The sequence below is a fragment of the Bombyx mandarina genome, chromosome A1 (genome assembly GCF_030267445.1).
Source record: "Bombyx mandarina strain Sakado chromosome A1, ASM3026744v2".
NCBI lineage: Eukaryota > Metazoa > Arthropoda > Insecta > Lepidoptera > Bombycidae > Bombyx > Bombyx mandarina.
In genome coordinates, this window is record NC_143234.1 from 19,785,648 (window position 1) to 19,805,003 (window position 19,356).

Genomic DNA, 19,356 nt, shown 5'->3' on the forward strand with positions numbered 1-19,356 from the left:
ACGTAAACAATTTAATGAGTAACTTCTTGGCCAATAAAATCTAAATAAATCCACATCTACCCACACGAATTCACATGTAGAAGTCAAAGTCATAAATAAGGCAATGAAAAAAAAACAAATAAACCATTGACCTCGTGAGTGCTAATGTTACAAGAACAAAAAAAGAACAGAACTGTTGAATCAAAAAACTTTTTTTTATACAATATCATTTTGCTATTATCATTGCCCCAGTTAGGAACGCGAGGAACCAGCATACGACCAAGTGTAAGTGTTGAGTGGAGTCGCGTCGTATTGTATTAACCGTGGACATCTTCAAATTGGAACCCATTCAACTTTGAGGTACAATTACGCAAGATGAACTTGTGATTTATTGCGAAGGTCTACGTTACGTCTTACGATTAATATAATTAACTTTATTTTCTAATATCTTGTATACTCTGCGACGTAACATCGCATAGACAAAGGTCACGGTCCACGAGCTGACCACGTGGAGCACGTGGAATAGACATAACGTGAACGTGGCTGTTCATCTTAAGACTTAAAGTCTTTGTTTCAATTGTATAGGCCTGCTAGACTTTTGAAACCAGAGAAAAATTGGATGGTGTTATCTTATTGCCTATGTGGCGGGTAGCCATCATATAATACAAGATAATTGACAGATGCCTGAATCTCGCTTACGACATTTTCAAGATAAGCGTGCATATATACCAGTTCCGAACAACAACAAAGCAATATCAGTCGCTCGGTGGAAGATCTTCTTAGTTGTCATATATCCCCACACTTGATGGGTGGACCATGTCGCCACCCACCTTGAGGCTTTAGTTCTAAGTCTCAGTTTTATAGTACAACGGTTGCCACATCCTTCAAACCGAAACGCATTACTGCTTTACGGCAGAAACAGACAAGATGGTGGTATCCACCCGTAGGAGCTGACGCCATAAATGTTATGTTTCGTAAATAGTATTTTCTTGTTTCAATAGCTCGTGGGCTTCATTGAAAATAACGAATTCACGGATTAATCTAGTGCTCACATCGAAATAATAGTATTTGAAATTTAGAAAAAAAAAAATTATTTTGTATTGTAAATAATTAAGCTTTTTTTTAAATGATCGCTTTTATACAATAAATTAAACTATTTTGTTGGACACAAAAATCGCAGGGACAGCTCATCAAGACCTCAATTTGGGGTTTACCTACGGATATCAAGCTTTTCTTTTTTATATATTTTCAACTGACAGCGAAGTCTCCGATCCTCTGGTACGGCGACATTAAAGAAAAACTTATGAGTATCAACACTATAATCTAACTTTTAATATTTTAAAACATTAGCTGCAACGAAACACACTTAAAATTATGTCCCAAATGTTGGTACTCGGTATCTTTTAAGACATTTTGAACGTAGAAATGAAATATCAAAATTACATTTCGCAAGATGCCGACATGTTTTTTTTAGAACAAAATTTGTAGGGGTTCTTGAAGCGCTTGTGGTTCAGCTGTGGTGAAGCTGTCATAATTTACGGCACGTTCCAATATCGGCTGTCGCCCCGCCCTATCAAGTGCTCTTGGAGACTCGCCCAGCAAATTTACAAAGCTCCCCCAATTAAATCAAGCACCATTAATTCCGCTGTCCCGTAAACAATAGTCAATTTTTATAGAACTTGAATTATGTTTTTTTTGATACGGTTTTATTAGCTTCAGACGTATGTATGTTAGTATGTATGTTTGTAACGGAATCTTTGAACATGATTTTGACCCCCTTCAAAACGTATAGTATACGATATAGTAAACAAAATTTGGTATAGTTATTAAGGACAGATGACAATTGGTTTGAAAAAAAAAATACGCCTTTATAGAAAATCCAACTTAAAAATTGAAAATAAATTTTAATAAATTTGTATTAAAAATAGTGTAAGAAAAAATGATTTAAAAAAAAAAAAAAAAGCGTGGGGTGCATGGTATCAGCAGTTATAAATATTTTATGAACAGATATGAGTAGAAAGGCTATTTTGATGATATCCTGAAAAGCATATTTTCTATTTTTTAGTTGGATTTTCTATAAAAGCGTATTTTGTTAGTTTTTTTAAACTATTATTTTTTTCATTTTGATTTTTAATGTTTAGAATCTGCCAAAGCGTTCGTATACGCCATCTTGTTATGTCACAAATGAACCGATACAGTACCGCGGCGTGGGCGAAGTTGTGTCACCGCAAATTTGCGGAAATGTTCTTGTTTATCTGATCGGTTACATTATTGCCGGTTTTTTTCCCCCCTGAATTCTCTTGTGAATCTATACTTCTATACTAATATTATAAAGAGGAAAGATTTGTTTGTTTGTTTGTATTGAACAGGCTCCGAAACTACTGAACTGATTTGAAAAGTTTTTTCACTGTTTGGAAGCTACACTATTCCCGAGTGACATAGGCTATAATCTTTTTTGAAAAAAATTAGGGATCCTTACTAAAAATCCAATAATGGAACCCAAAGTGTAAAAAAATTACCTAAAATATTCTTTACATCGCGTGCCCTGCGAAAACTATTGATGATAGAATAAAACAATTTAATACGATTTCGTTATTTACAAAAAGTGTCGCGACAGTATATGTCTAACTATTATAGTTATGCCACAATAAGTGTTCTTTTAGTTAAGCAAATAAAACCACATCAAATATCGTTGAAATTTTTGTTAAAAACCCGAGCGGAGCCGGAGCGGGCCTTTAGTAGCTTATAAATTGTCCGGTGACATTGAAAGCTTGGGATTAAAATAATTGAAATTGTTCAGTTGACTAAGCAAAATAAATATCTATTAGGTGCGTGTGAAATGCTACGACATTTGCAACAGCTATTCCAGGTTTGGTTGAAGTCCACGGGCGACGTTAACCACTTAACATTAAACTTAATTTTAGTTGTAAAATATAAATAGAATAAATAATAAACGGTTATGTTCAAACAATTTTCTATCTGATAGGACCTGTTGTGAGTCCGCGCGGGTAGGTACCACCACCCTGCCTATTTCTGCCGTGATGCAGTAATGCGTCTAGGTTTGAAGGGTGGGGCAGCCGTTGTAACTATACTGAGACCTTAGAACTCATATCTTCAAATGGGTGGCGGCATTTAAATTGTAAATGTCTATGGGCTTCGGTAACCAATTAACACCTGATGGGCTGTGAGCTCGCCCAACCACCTATGCAATAAATAAAAAATAAATAAATTACTTATCTAAATTTTCAAATGCCTGGTTGTGGAAAACATTCTAATTCAGAACTAGAATAACTTCTGGAAGATGATGTGTGTGTATACATTTATCTCTCCGAATACTTTCTAACCCAACCCAATTTAATATAATATTTTACGATGACATTAATGTAATTTCCGGTCTGTCCAAAACGGAAGTTGTAAATTCAATCAACAAACCGCAGTTTACGAAATTAATTAGAAAAAGTATTTATTTGATGGACATTAATTGGAATCGCATTAAATCACAAATACTATTCGCGCTTCCTTCATTAGCGGATTAAGAAAATGCGACCCGATCGCTATACGAGTATTCGCTTCTAAAGGTTTCTTTAATCGCGGATCTAATCGGCACACCGGTACGTACACATTGTTAAAAATAATTCCAATATGTAGATATCCAACCGAATATTCTTTGTAATCGCGTCAACAAATGAAGTAATAACAAAGTAAAATAAGCCTTATTACAACTAAGCCTAAAGTATGTTTTTTATTTTGTCACCTACGAACGTATTCCGTACATATGTAAATTACCATTCCTATTTACTATATTCGCCGCATATACCCCGCAAATTAAAAACTTTTATTTGGTATCAATAGATTGACAACCCTAATGTTAGGGTTGGTAGTTTGTCATTTACCTGGTTATGGAATCCTGTCGCTGCACTATGTTCTGCAGTCCTACCGAGTCTCTCAACTGCATAACAATGACAGCCCGCACTGCGTCTGTCGATCTTATCTCTGCGATTCTCTCGCTCAATACCTGTACGAAAAAATATTTTCTATCAAATTCCGAATATGAATTAAATGGCGCACATCATGACTAACTTGACAGATTCGATGACTGACACAAATAATAATACATCTCGTTACTACCCGGAGTTAATAATACTACCAGGAGCCACTGCGTTCATCCACAGTGCGTTTCCTTTTTCTTTTTTTTTTACCTACCTATCTGAGGGCCTTGATAGGCTATTTCAGTGTAACCTTAACTAGTAGGTGAGCTCACGGGGCTCAAGCCTGATGACGTTGCTAACACGAACCCTAGCAAGAGCCGTGCTTTGCAGAATCTACCACCGGATCGGAACGTGACCCACTGAGAAGATCCGGCGAGAAACTCAGTGGGCTGTGTCTGAGGGTTAATTTACTCGTCGAGCCCTTCGTCGCAAGCGACGGGTTCGACGAGAACGATGACCGGTGCTTGAGGTACCTAAAAGCACCGTTAGTGGATCGGGAGGATCCGAAATGACGTGTTTGGGGCGCCGTCAACTGCTTTCCATTCTATCCGCAGGATCGGGAATGAGTGCGTTTCCAGAGATCTGTGTACCATCCGGTTTTGCAATGAGCTCCCCTCCACGATGCTACCTGAGCGCTATGACATACCCTTCTACAAACGAGGCTTGTGGAGAGTATTTAACGGTAGGCAGCAGCTTGGCTCTGCCCCTGGCATTGCTGAAGTCCATGGGCGACGGTAACACCTCACCATTAGATGGGCCGTATGCTCGTCTCCCTACAGAGCAATAAAAAAAATGAGTTTCTCGCCGGATTTTCTCAGTAGATCGCGATTCCGATCCGGTAGTAGATTCCGCGAAGGACTGCTCTTACTGGGGCTAGTATTAGCAAATTGTCGCAGGTTGAGCCCGTGAGCTCACTTACCCGTATGGGCGTAGCTGTAGTACCCTCTTAGAGTACTAACGAATAGGTAGAGGAAACAAACCCACAGGTAGGAGAAACAATATCAAAAATTACACAGAATAGTCTTATTTAAATTAGATTTTAATTTAAGATACCCACATGGAATATTGTGCCTTTATTTGGCATTAACATTAATTCGTGATTCTCTCTGTTTTTTATTTTATTTTAATAGTAATATTTCTGTAGCGTCTCTTTAGTTGGTCTCTTGAAAAGTTTTTTTTTTATTGCTTAGATGGGTGGACGAGCTCACAGTCCACCTGCTGTTGTGGTTACTGGAGCCCATAGACATCTACAACGTAAATGCGCCACCTACCTATGAGATATAAGTTCTAAGGTCTCAAGTATAGTTACAACAGCTGCCCCACCCTTTAAACCGAAACGCATTATGAAGTCGTCGTGGCCTAAAGGATAAGACGTTCGGTGCATTCGTTGTTGCGATGCACCGGTGTTCGAATCTCGCAGGCGGGTACCAATTTTTCGAATGAAATACGTACTTAACAAATGTTCACGATTGACTTCCACGGTGAAGGAATAACATCGTGTAATAAAAATGAAACCCGCAAAATTATAATTTGCGTAATCACTGGTGGTAGGACCTATTGTGAGTCCGCACGGGTAGGTACCACCGCCCTGCCTATTTCTGCCGTGAAGCAGTAATGCGTTTCGGTTTGAAGGGTGGGGTAGCCGTTGTAACTATACTGAGACCTTAGAACTTATATCTCAAGGTGGGTGGCGCATTTACGTTGTAGATGTCTATGGGCTCCAGTAACCACTTAACACCAGGTGGGCTGTGAGCTCGTCCACCCATCTAATCAATAAAAAAAAAAAAAAAAAAAAAAAAAAAAATTACTGCTTCACGGCAGAAATAGGCAGGGCGGTGGTACCCACCCGCGCGGACTCACAAGAGGTCCTACCACCTTTAAAAAATTAATTAAGCGATTAACATATCCTACAAAAACCAGAGGGAATACAGAAGTCTCAATTACAATAACGTTTTCATACTGGAACACCTGATTACTATGCTATTTTTTTTTATTAATTTAAATTATTTTATCTAAAAAAAAAAACACTGCAAAACACATCCATGTTCGGACTTTGGCAATGTTTATCAATGAAACATTTCGAACACGTAAATATGTACGTCCGCAATAAGAATTTTGAAAGACAAATCATTGCATTGGTGCCATTAAGAAATGCGCACGTCCCATTTAATGTCATTATATTACATGTTCTATCTTAAAATTCACGTTGCAATAATATATTATTACGGCAATATTAATTCCTTGGTTTCTGTCAAATTCACACTCACATACACTTGCTTTTTTAATTTTTTTTTATTGTTTAGATGGATGGACGAGCTCACAGCCCACCTGGTGTTAAATGGTTACTGGAGCCCATAGACATCTACAACGTTAATGCACCACCCACCTTGTGATATAAATTCTAAGGTCTCCAGTATAGTTACAACGGCTGCGCCAACCTCAAACCGAAACGCATTACTGCTTCACGGTAGAAATAGACAGGATGGTGGTACCTACCTCGTCTCACAAGGGGTCCTACCACCAGTATATTTATAAACCTATAGTAATAAACGCAGCTACAAAATCATATCATTTTTATATCTATCTGTCTTTCAGCCCACAGATGTCCACTGCTGGGCATAGGTCTCCTCGAAGATTCGCCACAACGACTGGTCCTGTGCTGCTTACTTCTAGCGGATCCCCGCGAACCTCAATAGGTCCTCCGTCCTCCTCAAGCCCTCAAACACACTTGATTGGTTTGTGACGAACGTATGCGTTCATGAAATCTTTAAAATAAATTTTGAGTGCTTCTATTTATAGTCGCTGCACCAGCCAGTCGTATCTCGCAAAATCAATCATTACGTTATTAAAATAGCAGCTTACTTTTGCCATCAACCATGACAGAGCATCTATTTAGTATCCCAAATTCGATGCCATCCAATTTGAAGTCGCCGTGGCCTAAAGGATAAGACGTCCGGTGCATTCGTGTTGAGCGATGCACCGATGTTCGAATTCACGTCAAAGATGTCTATGGGCTTCAGTAACCACTCTTAAAACCAGGTGGGCTGTGCTCGTCCACTCATCTAAGCAATAAAAATAAAAACCATATATCATATAATACGTTATCAGTAAATAAAAACCAAACCCAAACTCACGTCAACGTCGTCAGAATAAACAGGACTTGTCTTGAACACTTCCTTCTTGAAGATGACGACATGGGGTCCCTGAACGCCCCCAACGAATTTCTCGCAGTTAAAGAACACCGCATCCTTTTTGACCATCTCATCCTCCACTCCCGGAATTACAGGGTTCATCTCCACGGTCGAGGAGGGAGCAACCAATGTGTAGTCCCAGAAAGACCAGGCTCCGTATTGATGTAGCAGCAAGGTAGTGGCAACATCATCAGCGAGGACTCCGGTCAATTTGGATACAGCAGGAAAGAATCCAATCATTCGTTTTCCCGTGCCAGAGTTCTCTTGCAGTTTTTGTTCCAAATTGTTGAGATCAATAAAGCCTTCTTTTGTTTCTGCTATTTTAATTATCTGCAAAGATAAAAATTGTATTAAGCACTTATAGTGTAAATTAATATTCACTATTCTAAACTCATTTTTCTTAAATCACTTGATCACAAATTACAGAAAATTACGAATTAGCTGTAACCAACAATATGAGTTGAAACGCCCAAAACATACCTTCGTAAAAATTAGGAACGCCAAGTGGCGTTTTAGACTTTTCAAAATCATAAATATAACTATATCATGATATCTTAATCTATGATTTAGATAATATATATTACAATTCAGCATACTGTAGTCTATTCTAGTCAGAAGTTAGGTTAGTTTAGGGAAACATAAAAGACTTAAAGACAAAACGCATAAGACTAAAGACATAAAAGACAGACTTAGATACATACAATATTTTGTCAACCAAACCGTTTTTGATTGCTCTAAACTTAGCCCAAAGTCCACGACCAGATACAAATATCAAAAATATACAGATACCAGATACAACAAATAAATATAAATAAAAATTGATCAATATTTTCTAGTTGAAATATATGAACGTTGAAATACAAATCGTTTTAAAACACGTTGGAGTAAACATTAAACATCCTGAATAAAATAAATAATATAATTTGGAATGTTCTAGGACGTGCCAAAATTTTCTTTTTTAATGGTAGACCAGACATAGGCCTAGTTAATTTTGAGCGGTGGCTGATCAGTGCATGCAAGGAAGAACACAAAATATTCTAGCGGCTTTAAGAACAAATGAGTCGTCTATTATCAAAGGCGGCAATCTGTACATTTGGACAAAAAAATTTTATTGATATGTCAATACAGATTTATTTGAATATAATCGTCTCCTTCAAAGAATACGGTTCAAAACCTGCATTAAATAAAGGTTAATAGTTAACCTGTTATTTATCTAAGATGTCGTTCGGAAGAGTTTTGTGACTGCCAAAGGAATACAAAGTCAATAATTCGTTTTTCTGATTTACCAATCATTGTCCAAAAGTCAGATTGCCGCCTTTGATAATAGTCGACTCAAATCTAATACTGATTAGAGAATAGTAATCATGCCTATATGTATAAAGTAAATAAGTGAAATGTTGTAAATAAAGTAAATATTGAAATATAACCCAATTTTATCATCTAATATTATTATCTATATTACTTTACAATATTCATTTGATCCAAATATAAACACACACCCGTACATACACCACAATACTCTCAGACCGGAAATTGGAAATAACCTCAACAGAGTTTCTCGCCCTTACCGAATCGAACCGAGGGTAACAGTATAGATAATACTTCATCAAGTATCAAAGAGGCATAAGAGGCAGTTAAAAAAAAACAGGTGAAGGCTGTTTACCAAGTAGCTAATATAAATGAATAATATTAAGAGAATGTCTATCTAACTACACGAAAGAAACGTAAAATACGATAGCAATTTACTAAGAAGTATGCTCATTCGAATTTACAGTTTTGTTTTGGGTTGGATGTATCGCGGTTGGTCCAAGACCTTGCCGCTAGGATGGATGGGCAAACTTAAGGGCTCAGCCAAGAGGACGACTTCAAGTGCCCTTTCAACCAAATAAGTCATCGAGATCAAGAGATTTCACGAGGCCCGTCGAGATTTTTATTACGTTTCTTTCCTTTAAGCCAGCTTTCGTATATTTATTTATCTAAAAATAGAGGCGAATTAAAGTTTACAAAAATACATTTATAAAATTACCTTGAGCGAAAAGGATAATGATCGCATTCATGTCCGGGGAGACCTCCATTTGCTCGATAAGGAGTTACGTTTGGTACAATAAATATTTTGGCAGGTCATAAGCTAAATAAACGTGCAGGAAACGAGAATGCTAAATGTGAATTTGCGAGGTAATCGACGTTTACTCATTGTTATGTTTTTATTAGCGGAGACCATTCGATTCCTGGCCAGTTTATTTTTTTATTTTTTTATTGCATAGATGTTTGGTCGAGCTCACAGCCGACCTGGTGTTAAGTGGTTACTGGAGCCGATAGACATCTACAACGTAAATGCGCCACCCACCTTGAGATATAAGTTCTAAGGTCTCAGTATAGTTACAACGGCTGCCCCACCCTTCAAACCGAAACGCATTACCTACTGCTTCACGGCAGAAATAGGCGGGGTTGTAGTACCTACCCGTGCGGACTCACAAGAGGCCCTACCACCAGTAATGTACCTACCACCACCTGTACCTCTCCAATGCTGGATGTAGGCCTCTCCCATAGTCCGCTACGGTAAATATGTTGTTATTTAATTGTAAATAAATAGTGGGAAACATGGGCCAAAATATTCCCGACAGTTAATCGCTCTAAGCGCCCGCATCCAGGGGATTCATACGATCTTCATCAGGTAATCAGTCAGTGGCCTATTTTCAACGGTGAACGTTTTTGTCAATAGACGTTCATAATGAAATTGTAGGTAAGTTACTAGAAATTAATTGAGTATTTCGTGAGTAAGTTTGTATTAACTATAACGATAAATAAGCGTTTAGACTCGTCGAGACAAAATATATATATTCGACTTTATAGCCCAAGTTCTACCCAACACCAATAAAATGACTTAATGTCTATTAATTCGCTGCTCTGAATATCAAACATGTATTCATTCATAAGTAAATTCGGATTTTTTTTTTCTACCTATGCTCGTAACCTCGAGAAGTTATACAAGCTTCACCTAACGCGTAGTTTACGGAACCCAACCTAGCGAATTCGCGAACACTAGCCCTGGCAGGAGACGTGCTTCGCAGATTCTACCTCCGGATCGGAATCGCGATCCACTCAGAAGATCCGCCAATAAACTCAGTGGGCCTAAGAGCCACAGAATAATATCTCGAAACCAGGACCATAGGTCAGGTTGGTATGCAAAAATCAATAATTATGAAATAAATATTGAACCTACCAGCACATCACTATTTATTCGTTGATGCTACTACGCCGGAAACCTACCCTCTTGTACAAACAATAAGTGTATAAAGTTTTAAATCAACTAAACAATAATATTGAACAAAATAATTTAAATATAACGCCAAACAAACATATTCATTTATTGGAATGACTAATTTTTTCCTTATGGGTTGGTTTGAAGAGTTATGGTGTTTTCATGGTCAATGAGACCCACAAGGACGCTTTGAGTTCCCCCAAGCACGACATCTACTGCGTTGCGGGCACGCGGTATGACGTCATACCTCGGGGAACAACGGGTTTCTGTTTTTCAAATGGAACATTCTACGTATTTGATAAACATGCGATATACTTTAGACGAGGATTTAAATATGTGTGTATAACAAATGTTCACGATTGATTTCCACGGTGAAGGAATAACATCGTATAATAAAAACCAAACCCGCAAAATTATAATTTGCGTAATCACTGGTGGTAGGACCTCTTGGGAGTCCGCACGGGTAGGTACCACCACCCCGCCTATTTCCGCCGTGAAGCAGTAATGCGTTTCGGTTCGAAGGGTGAGGCAGCCGTTGTAACTATACTAAGACCTTAGAACTTATATCTCGAGGTGGGTGGCGCATTTACGTTGTAGATGTCTATGGGCTCCAGTAACCACTTAACACCAGGTGGGCTGTGAGCTCGTCCATCCATCTAAGCAATAAAAAAAATATATATACAAAGTTTTACAAAACGGTAAAACGCAAAAATCCTTCGAGCCGTTATCAATGTTAATAAACTGTCAACAAGCTGACCAAGGTGACCACATAAAATTTGTATAACCATGTACGACCTCGCCCTATAGATGCCATAATGTAAATGCCCTAAATTACTTTAAGTCTTGCAAGTAACGATTGTGTTGTAATTAAAAAAGTTCCACGTATGTTTGACATATACATATATGTACATACAGGATGTTTGTACCGGTGTCAAGTGACGTTACGACCCGCGGTCTTAACCTACTAAAAGGATGGCTTCAGTACCAACACCATAAACTATGGTAGTACGCCCTAAGCACGTCATTACGGATCCTCCCGATCCATTAACGGTCCTTTTAGGCACCACAAGCACGGCCACCGTCCTCGGCGAACCCGTCGCTTGCGACGAAGGGCTCGACGAGTAAATTGACCCACAGACACAGCCCACTGAGTTTCTCGCCGGATCTTCTCAGTGGGTCGCGTTTCCGATCCGATGGTAGATTCTGCGAAGCACTGCTCTTGCTAGGTCCAGTGTTAGCAACACTCTGGTTTGAGCCCCGTGAGCTCACCTACACGTCAAAACGAAGCTAAAATGGCCTTTCAAGGCTATGAGCATAGGTAGGGAAAAAAATGGTAGTAAATTTTCTACGTTCTATAATATGTTCATAGAGGTTTCGTATAATAAATTTAGTGGGTTTTGATCTTGTCTGCGCACACATTCAAATAAAATACGTAATTTTAAGTATTTTTAAAAGTAAATTACGCCCAGAGCAACTATTTTCGTTCGACCTATACGACACTGTGTTCTGCAAGATCTTGGTCAGACAAATGCTCGAGATGCCTTGACGTGTAGGTAAGCTCACGGGTTTCTAGCCGGAGTGTTGCTAACACTGGCTCTAGCAAGAGCAGTGCTTCGCAGAATCTACCACCGGATCGGAAACGCGACCCACTGAGAAGATCCGACGAGAAACTCAGTGGGCTGTGTCTATGAGAAAATATGTACATTACCTTTGCCCGGACACCAAAATAGATGGCGACTTGGAAAATCATTAATAGCTTAATAAAAATCAACATCGTAGGTCACAATAAAGCGCGGGGGATGTGTGGCTTCTAGTTTTTTTTTCTAGCTATCTTTTTGTAGCTACCTGCACTATTTTGCGAGTTCAATTAACAAGATAAATGATTAGTAACTAATGCATTTATGCCTAATAAGTGTTTTTCGTTAACGTTTCGACTTCGTTCTTTTATGTACATCCATTATAATTTGTGCCTTTAATCTTATTATTTATTTGTAGCCTTTAATGAAATTTTTGTGAAAACGTTACTAATAAAATCGATCGAAGAAAATAAACATTTTGATTTGTAAAACGTATGGCTAATGATGACAGTGACAACACTATTAATATATAATATAAATATAACATTATTAATTTAACAATAAATAACAAGACCTGGCGGTCACATGTTGGTAAATGCATTCATAGCAGTATACTACACAAACACACACACAAGCGCGCGCACACATATCGCACGGAATTTGCCGATAGTTAAAAACGTTTACATAAAACCAGATCCGTGATTAATTTTAATTGTTGGCGTTGTACGTATTCTTTCTAGATATCAAATAGCATATTTTGTAATTAAAGCAAATAGAATTAAACTTTTTAATATTATTTTTTATCCTACTCAAAAAAGACTACTAGATTACCTATATACCTATACTTATATAAGTATGTATTGTCAATCCTGATTAATCTATGCAAACGAGGATATGAAGGTTAAGCTGTCAAATTTCATCAAATAGATTAACAAAACTGCTCTAAATATACCACAAACGTAACAATTACAGCTAATAAATGCCGATACCCTTAATATTCTTTGAAAAAGTTTTTAAGAGCGCCTAACTGCTAAGAGAGAGTGCCCAAAGACAGAAACAATGCTTGTCGGTTTTATTTCTAAAAATTTTTAACGGATTCTAAAAATGGCGGAAAAGTTAGTAAATTTGTAGTTGGTAAAATAATAAATATGATAAATTTTAAAAATTATACGAACATGGCAATGACGGCAAGGTTCAAAATTTTAACTATACTGAGATCTTAGAACTTATATCTCAAGGTGGGTGGCGCATTTACGTCGTAGATGTCCATGGGCTCCAGTAACCACTTAACATCAGGTGGGCTGTGAGCTCGTCCACACAACTAAGCAATAAAAAAAAATTAAAAAAAAATTGTGGTTGGTAAAATAATAATTATTATTAATTTTCAAAAATTATATTTTAGCTGCGAATATAGTATATTAAAGTACAAAATTCTTTTACATGGATTAAAAGAGCACACATTTTCTCTATGTACAAAATCAATGTTCATTATCAACAATGTATAATACCATTACGTAACGTGGCAACAAAAACATGATAAGTTGAAGTTTTCACTTCAAAAATACTTTTTATAATCAGTAGCCAAGCGGAACCCCTTTGCTGTACAAATTTGCAATTCTATATTATTTGAGTCCTAAATATTAATGTAGCATGAAAATTTTATGTTTTCCCACATAATTTTTGCCGACAAAGCGATCGGAGTATCAGGAACGCATTCTCATTCAAGGCAACTAAGAAAATTCGACGCTTACCTCGCTCTCTCATTTTTTTTTTTTTTTTTATTGCTTAGATGGGTGGACGAGCTCACAGCCCACCTGGTGTTAAGTGGTTACTGGAGCCCATAGACATCCACAACGTAAATGCGCCACCCACCTTGAGATACAAGTTCTAAGCTCTCAAGTATAGTTACAACGGCTGCCCCACCCTTCAAACCGAAACGCATTACTGCTTCACGGCAGAAATAGGCAGGGTGGTGGTACCCACCCGCGCGGACTCACAAGAGGTCCTACCACCAGTAATTACGCAAATTATAATTTTGCGGGTTTCATTTTTATTACACGATGTTATTCCTTCACCGTGGAAGTCAATCGTGAACATTTGTTGAGTACGTATTTCATTAGAAAAATTGGTACCCGCCTGCGGGATTCGAACACCGGTGCATCGCTTCAACACGAATGCACCGGACGTCTTATCCGTTAGGCCACGACGACTAATATTCTTCTCTATATAAAATATATAATAAATATATAAAATATATCTCTATATAAAATATATCTCTATATAAAAAAATCTTCTTCTTCTTCTATATATAAAAATGAATTACTGTTCGTTAGTCTCGCTAAAACTCGAGAACGGCTGGACCGATATGGCTAATTTTGGTCTTGAATTACTTGTGGAAGTCCAGTGAAGGTTTAAAAGGTAGATAAATATGAAAATGCTCGAATCTCTATATATAAAAATGAATTGCTGTTCGTTAGTCTCGCTAAAACTCGAGAACGGCTGGACCGATTTGGTTAACTTTGGTCTTGAATTATTTGTGGAAGTCCAGTGAAGGTTTAAAAGGTAGAAAAATATGAAAATGCTTGGAATTAAATAAAAATAACAATTTTGTTTTTCCTTTGATGTGTCCCCCGTCGGAAGGATTCCTTTCGTTTGATTTAAGTTTATTTTATACAAAAGCTTAGGCCTTTTATTTATCGATTGAGACACTACGAAGTCTGCCGGGTCAGCTAGTATATAATATATTACGGTCCGCCATCAGCAGACTTAAACCGGACCACAATATAGCGTTGAGCAATGTATGTATATGTATGTAAATGATTTAAGTCAATATTACATTGACTCCACTTCCTAGTTTGTTAAAGCTATCTAATAAATAACTATCTAATAACGGATTTATAAATGTTAATATATTTATGATCTAACACAATTATATTACGTTAAATATCAGACAAACTTATTACTATATATGTTTATTAATGTCATGCTCGCCGAGAGTATTCTTCTTGCGTTCTATAAGTAAAAGAGTATCCATATAAATATGTATTATTAATTTATATTGATCTGAAGACGTATTGTCTCGGTAAAATATATAACAGCGTAGTTAATTCAATTCAATATTCATTAAATAGTGTACTTTACAATTTAAATGATTTAAGATCATTGGGTTTGCGTTATTATAAAATGATATTCTTTTTTATAATTATACGCGTTGGTATATCTAATTACCATGCCTATTTTTTTATAAATTAAAAATATAAAAAAATATATAAATAATTCTATTCATTCACTGGTGGTTGGAGCTCTTGCGAGTCCGCGCAGGTACCAATTTTTCTAATGAAATACGTGCTCCGCAAATGTTCACGGTTGACTTCCACGATGAAGGAATAGCATCGTGTAATAAAAACCAAACCCGCAAAATTATAATTTACGTAATTATTGGTGGTAGGACCTCTGAGAGTCCGCGCGGGCAGGTACCACCACCACCCTGCCTATTTCTGTCATAAAGCAGTAACGCGTTTCGGTTTGAAGGGTGGGGCAGCCGTTCTAACTATACTTGAGATCTTAGAACTTATATCTAAGGTGGGTGGCGCATTTACGCTGTAGATGTCTATGGGCTCCAGTAAGCACTTAACACCAGGTGGGCCGTGAGCTTGGCCACCCATCTAAGCAATAAAAAAAAAACACATCACATCGCTGACAATATCAGCAACAGGACCAGTGGACGTGATAACGATAACTGGTGGTGGCATAAATTAGCTAATTCGCGTAAACCAGCAATAGCCAAACCTGACCTTCCGACTTCTATCTCAGCCTAAAGATCAAACCACTGGATGGACCAGGAACAAAGCTGTTTAGTGGGTCCAAGTCTCCATATACCACTACAAGTTTTCAACGCACTAAGCTACGTCATTAATATGCCGACCAAAAACAAAAACAAAACAGTACCAATTCAGCAGATTCCGATCGCAAAAACACAATTCAACGCAATACTTTAAAAAAAATATATACACGAGTCATATCGCCATTTGAATATACACACACGCACACTCACACAAAACTATTGTATACAAACGTTTGTTATGTTAATAATACATACTAACGCACACAAGTACTAGTTGATTACGTAACCACAGTGAGACAACGGGCGGCATTATGTAGGGACGTGACCTAAACCACTAAGGTATGTGTTAACTCCATTATTTATCAACCAAATTAATGAGGTTTTTGTAATTTAATCGCGCTGTTAAAAATTAAACAGGATGGACAGCGCTGTTTAATATTATATTTTAAACGATCGTAGTCGTTAGAGAAGATATTCCAGTGAGAGAGTGTTTATTTGCATTAGAAAACCGTTTTGGTCGGAATGTGATTTTTCCGAATTAGTATTTTATATGCATATTTTATGTATGTTTTTTGACGTGACGACGTCTTATAATTCGATGGAGCCGGCTGCATGCACGAAAAAACATGACTCATTGAGGCGTTCCATTTAAGGCTTGAAGTGCAAGCGAGAGTGCGCAACGAGCGACAAAGAGGCACAATCGGCCTCCGCGTTCGGCAACGTTCGACATCTGTCTCTCTCCTACTTGAGTGAGCGATGCATCCGCGTGGACAGCTGCTATATAATAATACATTTACATGTTTTCGTCAAGTATGAAGTTCAGTAAAAAGTGAATGTGGTGTCAATTGTTTATAGCACCGATAATTTCGATAATTGAAAAATTAACCCATTCCATCAGTATTTTCTTATGACGTTGTCACGTTCAACTATCGTCAGTAAACCGACTTTACAGACAACCGTTTTTTTTTTCTTCCAGGATACATTATATGATCTGCGATACGATTTACGTTGAAGCTAATTTTTTTTCGCCACAATGCAGTTCAAGAAGCAAGGCTCATAAACGAATTGGATAGTTAAATGACCTTTATTCCTTCTTAAAAGTCAACCTAAGCGTTTGAATTTCACTTTAACCAGAGAACAGACTGTAGTAATACATAGTAACGTCAATGTTCACGCGCCAAACAAATTGTATACACTCTGCGGAAAATAGAAGAGTACCTACATGCATAAGTCAGAAATTTCTAGGACTTTTAAAATATATTTTTATCAATCCCCAAACATACACAGATTTAAAATTCAATTTAAAATTCGATTGGTTTTAATAGGCATAAAGTTGGAATATAATCAGACGAAAGTTTTTTTTGGTCAATTATATTGAAAACTTACCTCTGAATTGAATTCCCTGAAGTCAAAATTTTTTGGGACTTTTAAAATATTTGTTTATCAATGTACATCCCTAGACGTACATAGATTTAACATTAAAGTTTAAATTCTATTGGTTTAATAGGTACAAAGTCGGAATATAACCAAACGAAAGCTTTTTTTGCCAAATGTATTGAAAAGTTACCTCTGACTTGAATTCCCTCCATGGCGCCAGTTGGGTCTCCGTTTCCCGTGAAGACACGAACAAAGCCACCTTCTGCGGCCGCAAGGCTCGTAGGAACATGGGTAAAGAGGCGCCGAGGACCAAAACATCTTCAGGAGAAGCTCCTACGGCGCTGCGTATTATACTCTTCGATTCAGATCTGACGACAAGAGAAAACTAAAGTCTTTCGATAATATTCAAACAACTGTTTCGATAGCTATGATACAATACAAGATATATCGTCGCTGTCAAACCTTTTTTTTTCTTTTCCTATCTATACTGATAGCCTTGAGAGGCTATTTCAGCTTCACCCTAACGTGTGTAGGTGAGCTCGCGGGGCTCAAACCGGAGTGTTGTTAACACTGACTCTAGCAAGAGCAGTGCTTCATAGAATCTACCACCGGATCGGAAACGCGACCCGCTGAGAAGATCCGGCGAGAAACTCAGTGGGCTAACAGTTATCAAACCAAAATCTGCTATGTGCATTTTTTGAGATTTTTACTTTTTGACCTTTTCGTATAGTTTACAGCCCTATCTACCGTATAAAAAAACTGTTATGTGTCTATAGCTTTAATATTTACCTATAGCTTTCATCTGATATAGTTCTTAAAAATTCACCTACATATAAAATTTTATACGAAAATGTTTTTACTCGTTAATTCAAAATAGAGTTTTTGCACACAGCAGACTTTGGTTTGACAGCGACGATATGACAGATGCCTGAATCTCGCTAATGACATTAACAAGATAAGCTTGCATTTGTACAAGTTCTGAACAACAACATTCGAACCGTCGGTCTACCCAGCAATAACATACGCTTGGTTGAAGATCTACCCTTCGTCGTAATACCCAGACATCAATTTAGTGTTTTCTTCGGTATTCGCGAGCCGTAGGAATAATTAAAACTACTTTAAATATCATTCGTTCGTTCTGTGTGAAAAGAAACGTAAAAAGTCGGAAATAATGGTATGACAAAAAAAAACACAAGATTACAACGTAAAAATAGTTATAATAAACCACTAATTAATTATAAATTACATTTTCAACTCCATCATATTGTACAAGAAAATTATTTTGAGATTTTTAAAATATTGCGTAAGTGCCGGATATACTCGTGTCACAGACTATGGTGTATGATGTAACAGAACCCATCATTTTTGACTAACGAGCCCATCGATATATTACCACGTGGTAATATATCGATGAACCAGCCCACTGAGTTTCTCGCCGTATCTTCTCAGTGGGTCGCGTTTCCGATCCGGTAGTAGATTCTGCGAAGCACTGCTCTTGCTAGTCTTAGTGTTAGCAACGTCGTCAGGTTTGAGCCCCGTGAGCTCACTTACTTGTTAGGATTACGCTGACATAGCCTCTCAAGGCTATCAGCTTTTTTTTTTATTGCTTAGATGGGTGGACGAGCTCACAGCCCACCTGGTGTTAAGTGGTTACTGGAGCCCATAGACATCCACAACGTAAATGCGCCACCCACCTTGAGATATAAGTTCTAAGGTATCAAGTATAGTTACAACGGCTGCCCCACCCTTCAAACCGAAACGCATTACTGCTTCACTGCAGAAATAGGCAGGGTGGTGGTACCTACCCGCGCGGACTCACAAGAGGTCCTACCACCAGTAATTACGCAAATTATAACTTAGTAGGAAAAAAAAATTTTTTTTTGACTAACCTGTAAATGTCGCTTTGGCCGGAAGTGTACGAGAGCGCTGTACACCTAGTAGCATGTGTCGGCAGAACGTCTCTAACGATGTAATCCTCGATGAACTGCAATCCGCGTCCAGACCCGCTGAAGTCGCAGTACACGACTGTAACAACAGACGATAGAATGGCTTATGATTCTGCTCGTAATAGCATGGAAGATTCTAGATGGAAGCAATGCGTCATGAACTCTGCGTGATGACTGGCAAGGACAGGAAC

General features: G+C 37.7%; 1 protein-coding gene across 3 annotated transcripts in view; it reads right to left on the bottom strand.

The window, feature by feature from the left end:
* LOC114242722 (uncharacterized) overlaps positions 1–19,356 on the bottom strand; it is a 101,120-nt gene that overhangs the window by 23,137 nt on the left and 58,627 nt on the right. For 2 of the 3 annotated variants that reach the window (XM_089739313.1, XM_089739312.1), the window contains exons 2-5: positions 19,109–19,244; positions 17,410–17,587; positions 7,103–7,489; positions 3,873–3,994 (exon numbers count right to left, since the gene is read on the bottom strand). In XM_089739313.1, coding sequence (XP_089595439.1) covers positions 3,873–3,994; positions 7,103–7,489; positions 17,410–17,587; positions 19,109–19,244 — 823 coding nt within the window. Of the gene's footprint in view, positions 1–3,872; positions 3,995–7,102; positions 7,490–17,228; positions 17,243–17,409; positions 17,588–19,108; positions 19,245–19,356 lie in introns of those variants that run through there. The other variant, XM_089739314.1, reaches the window with a different exon arrangement.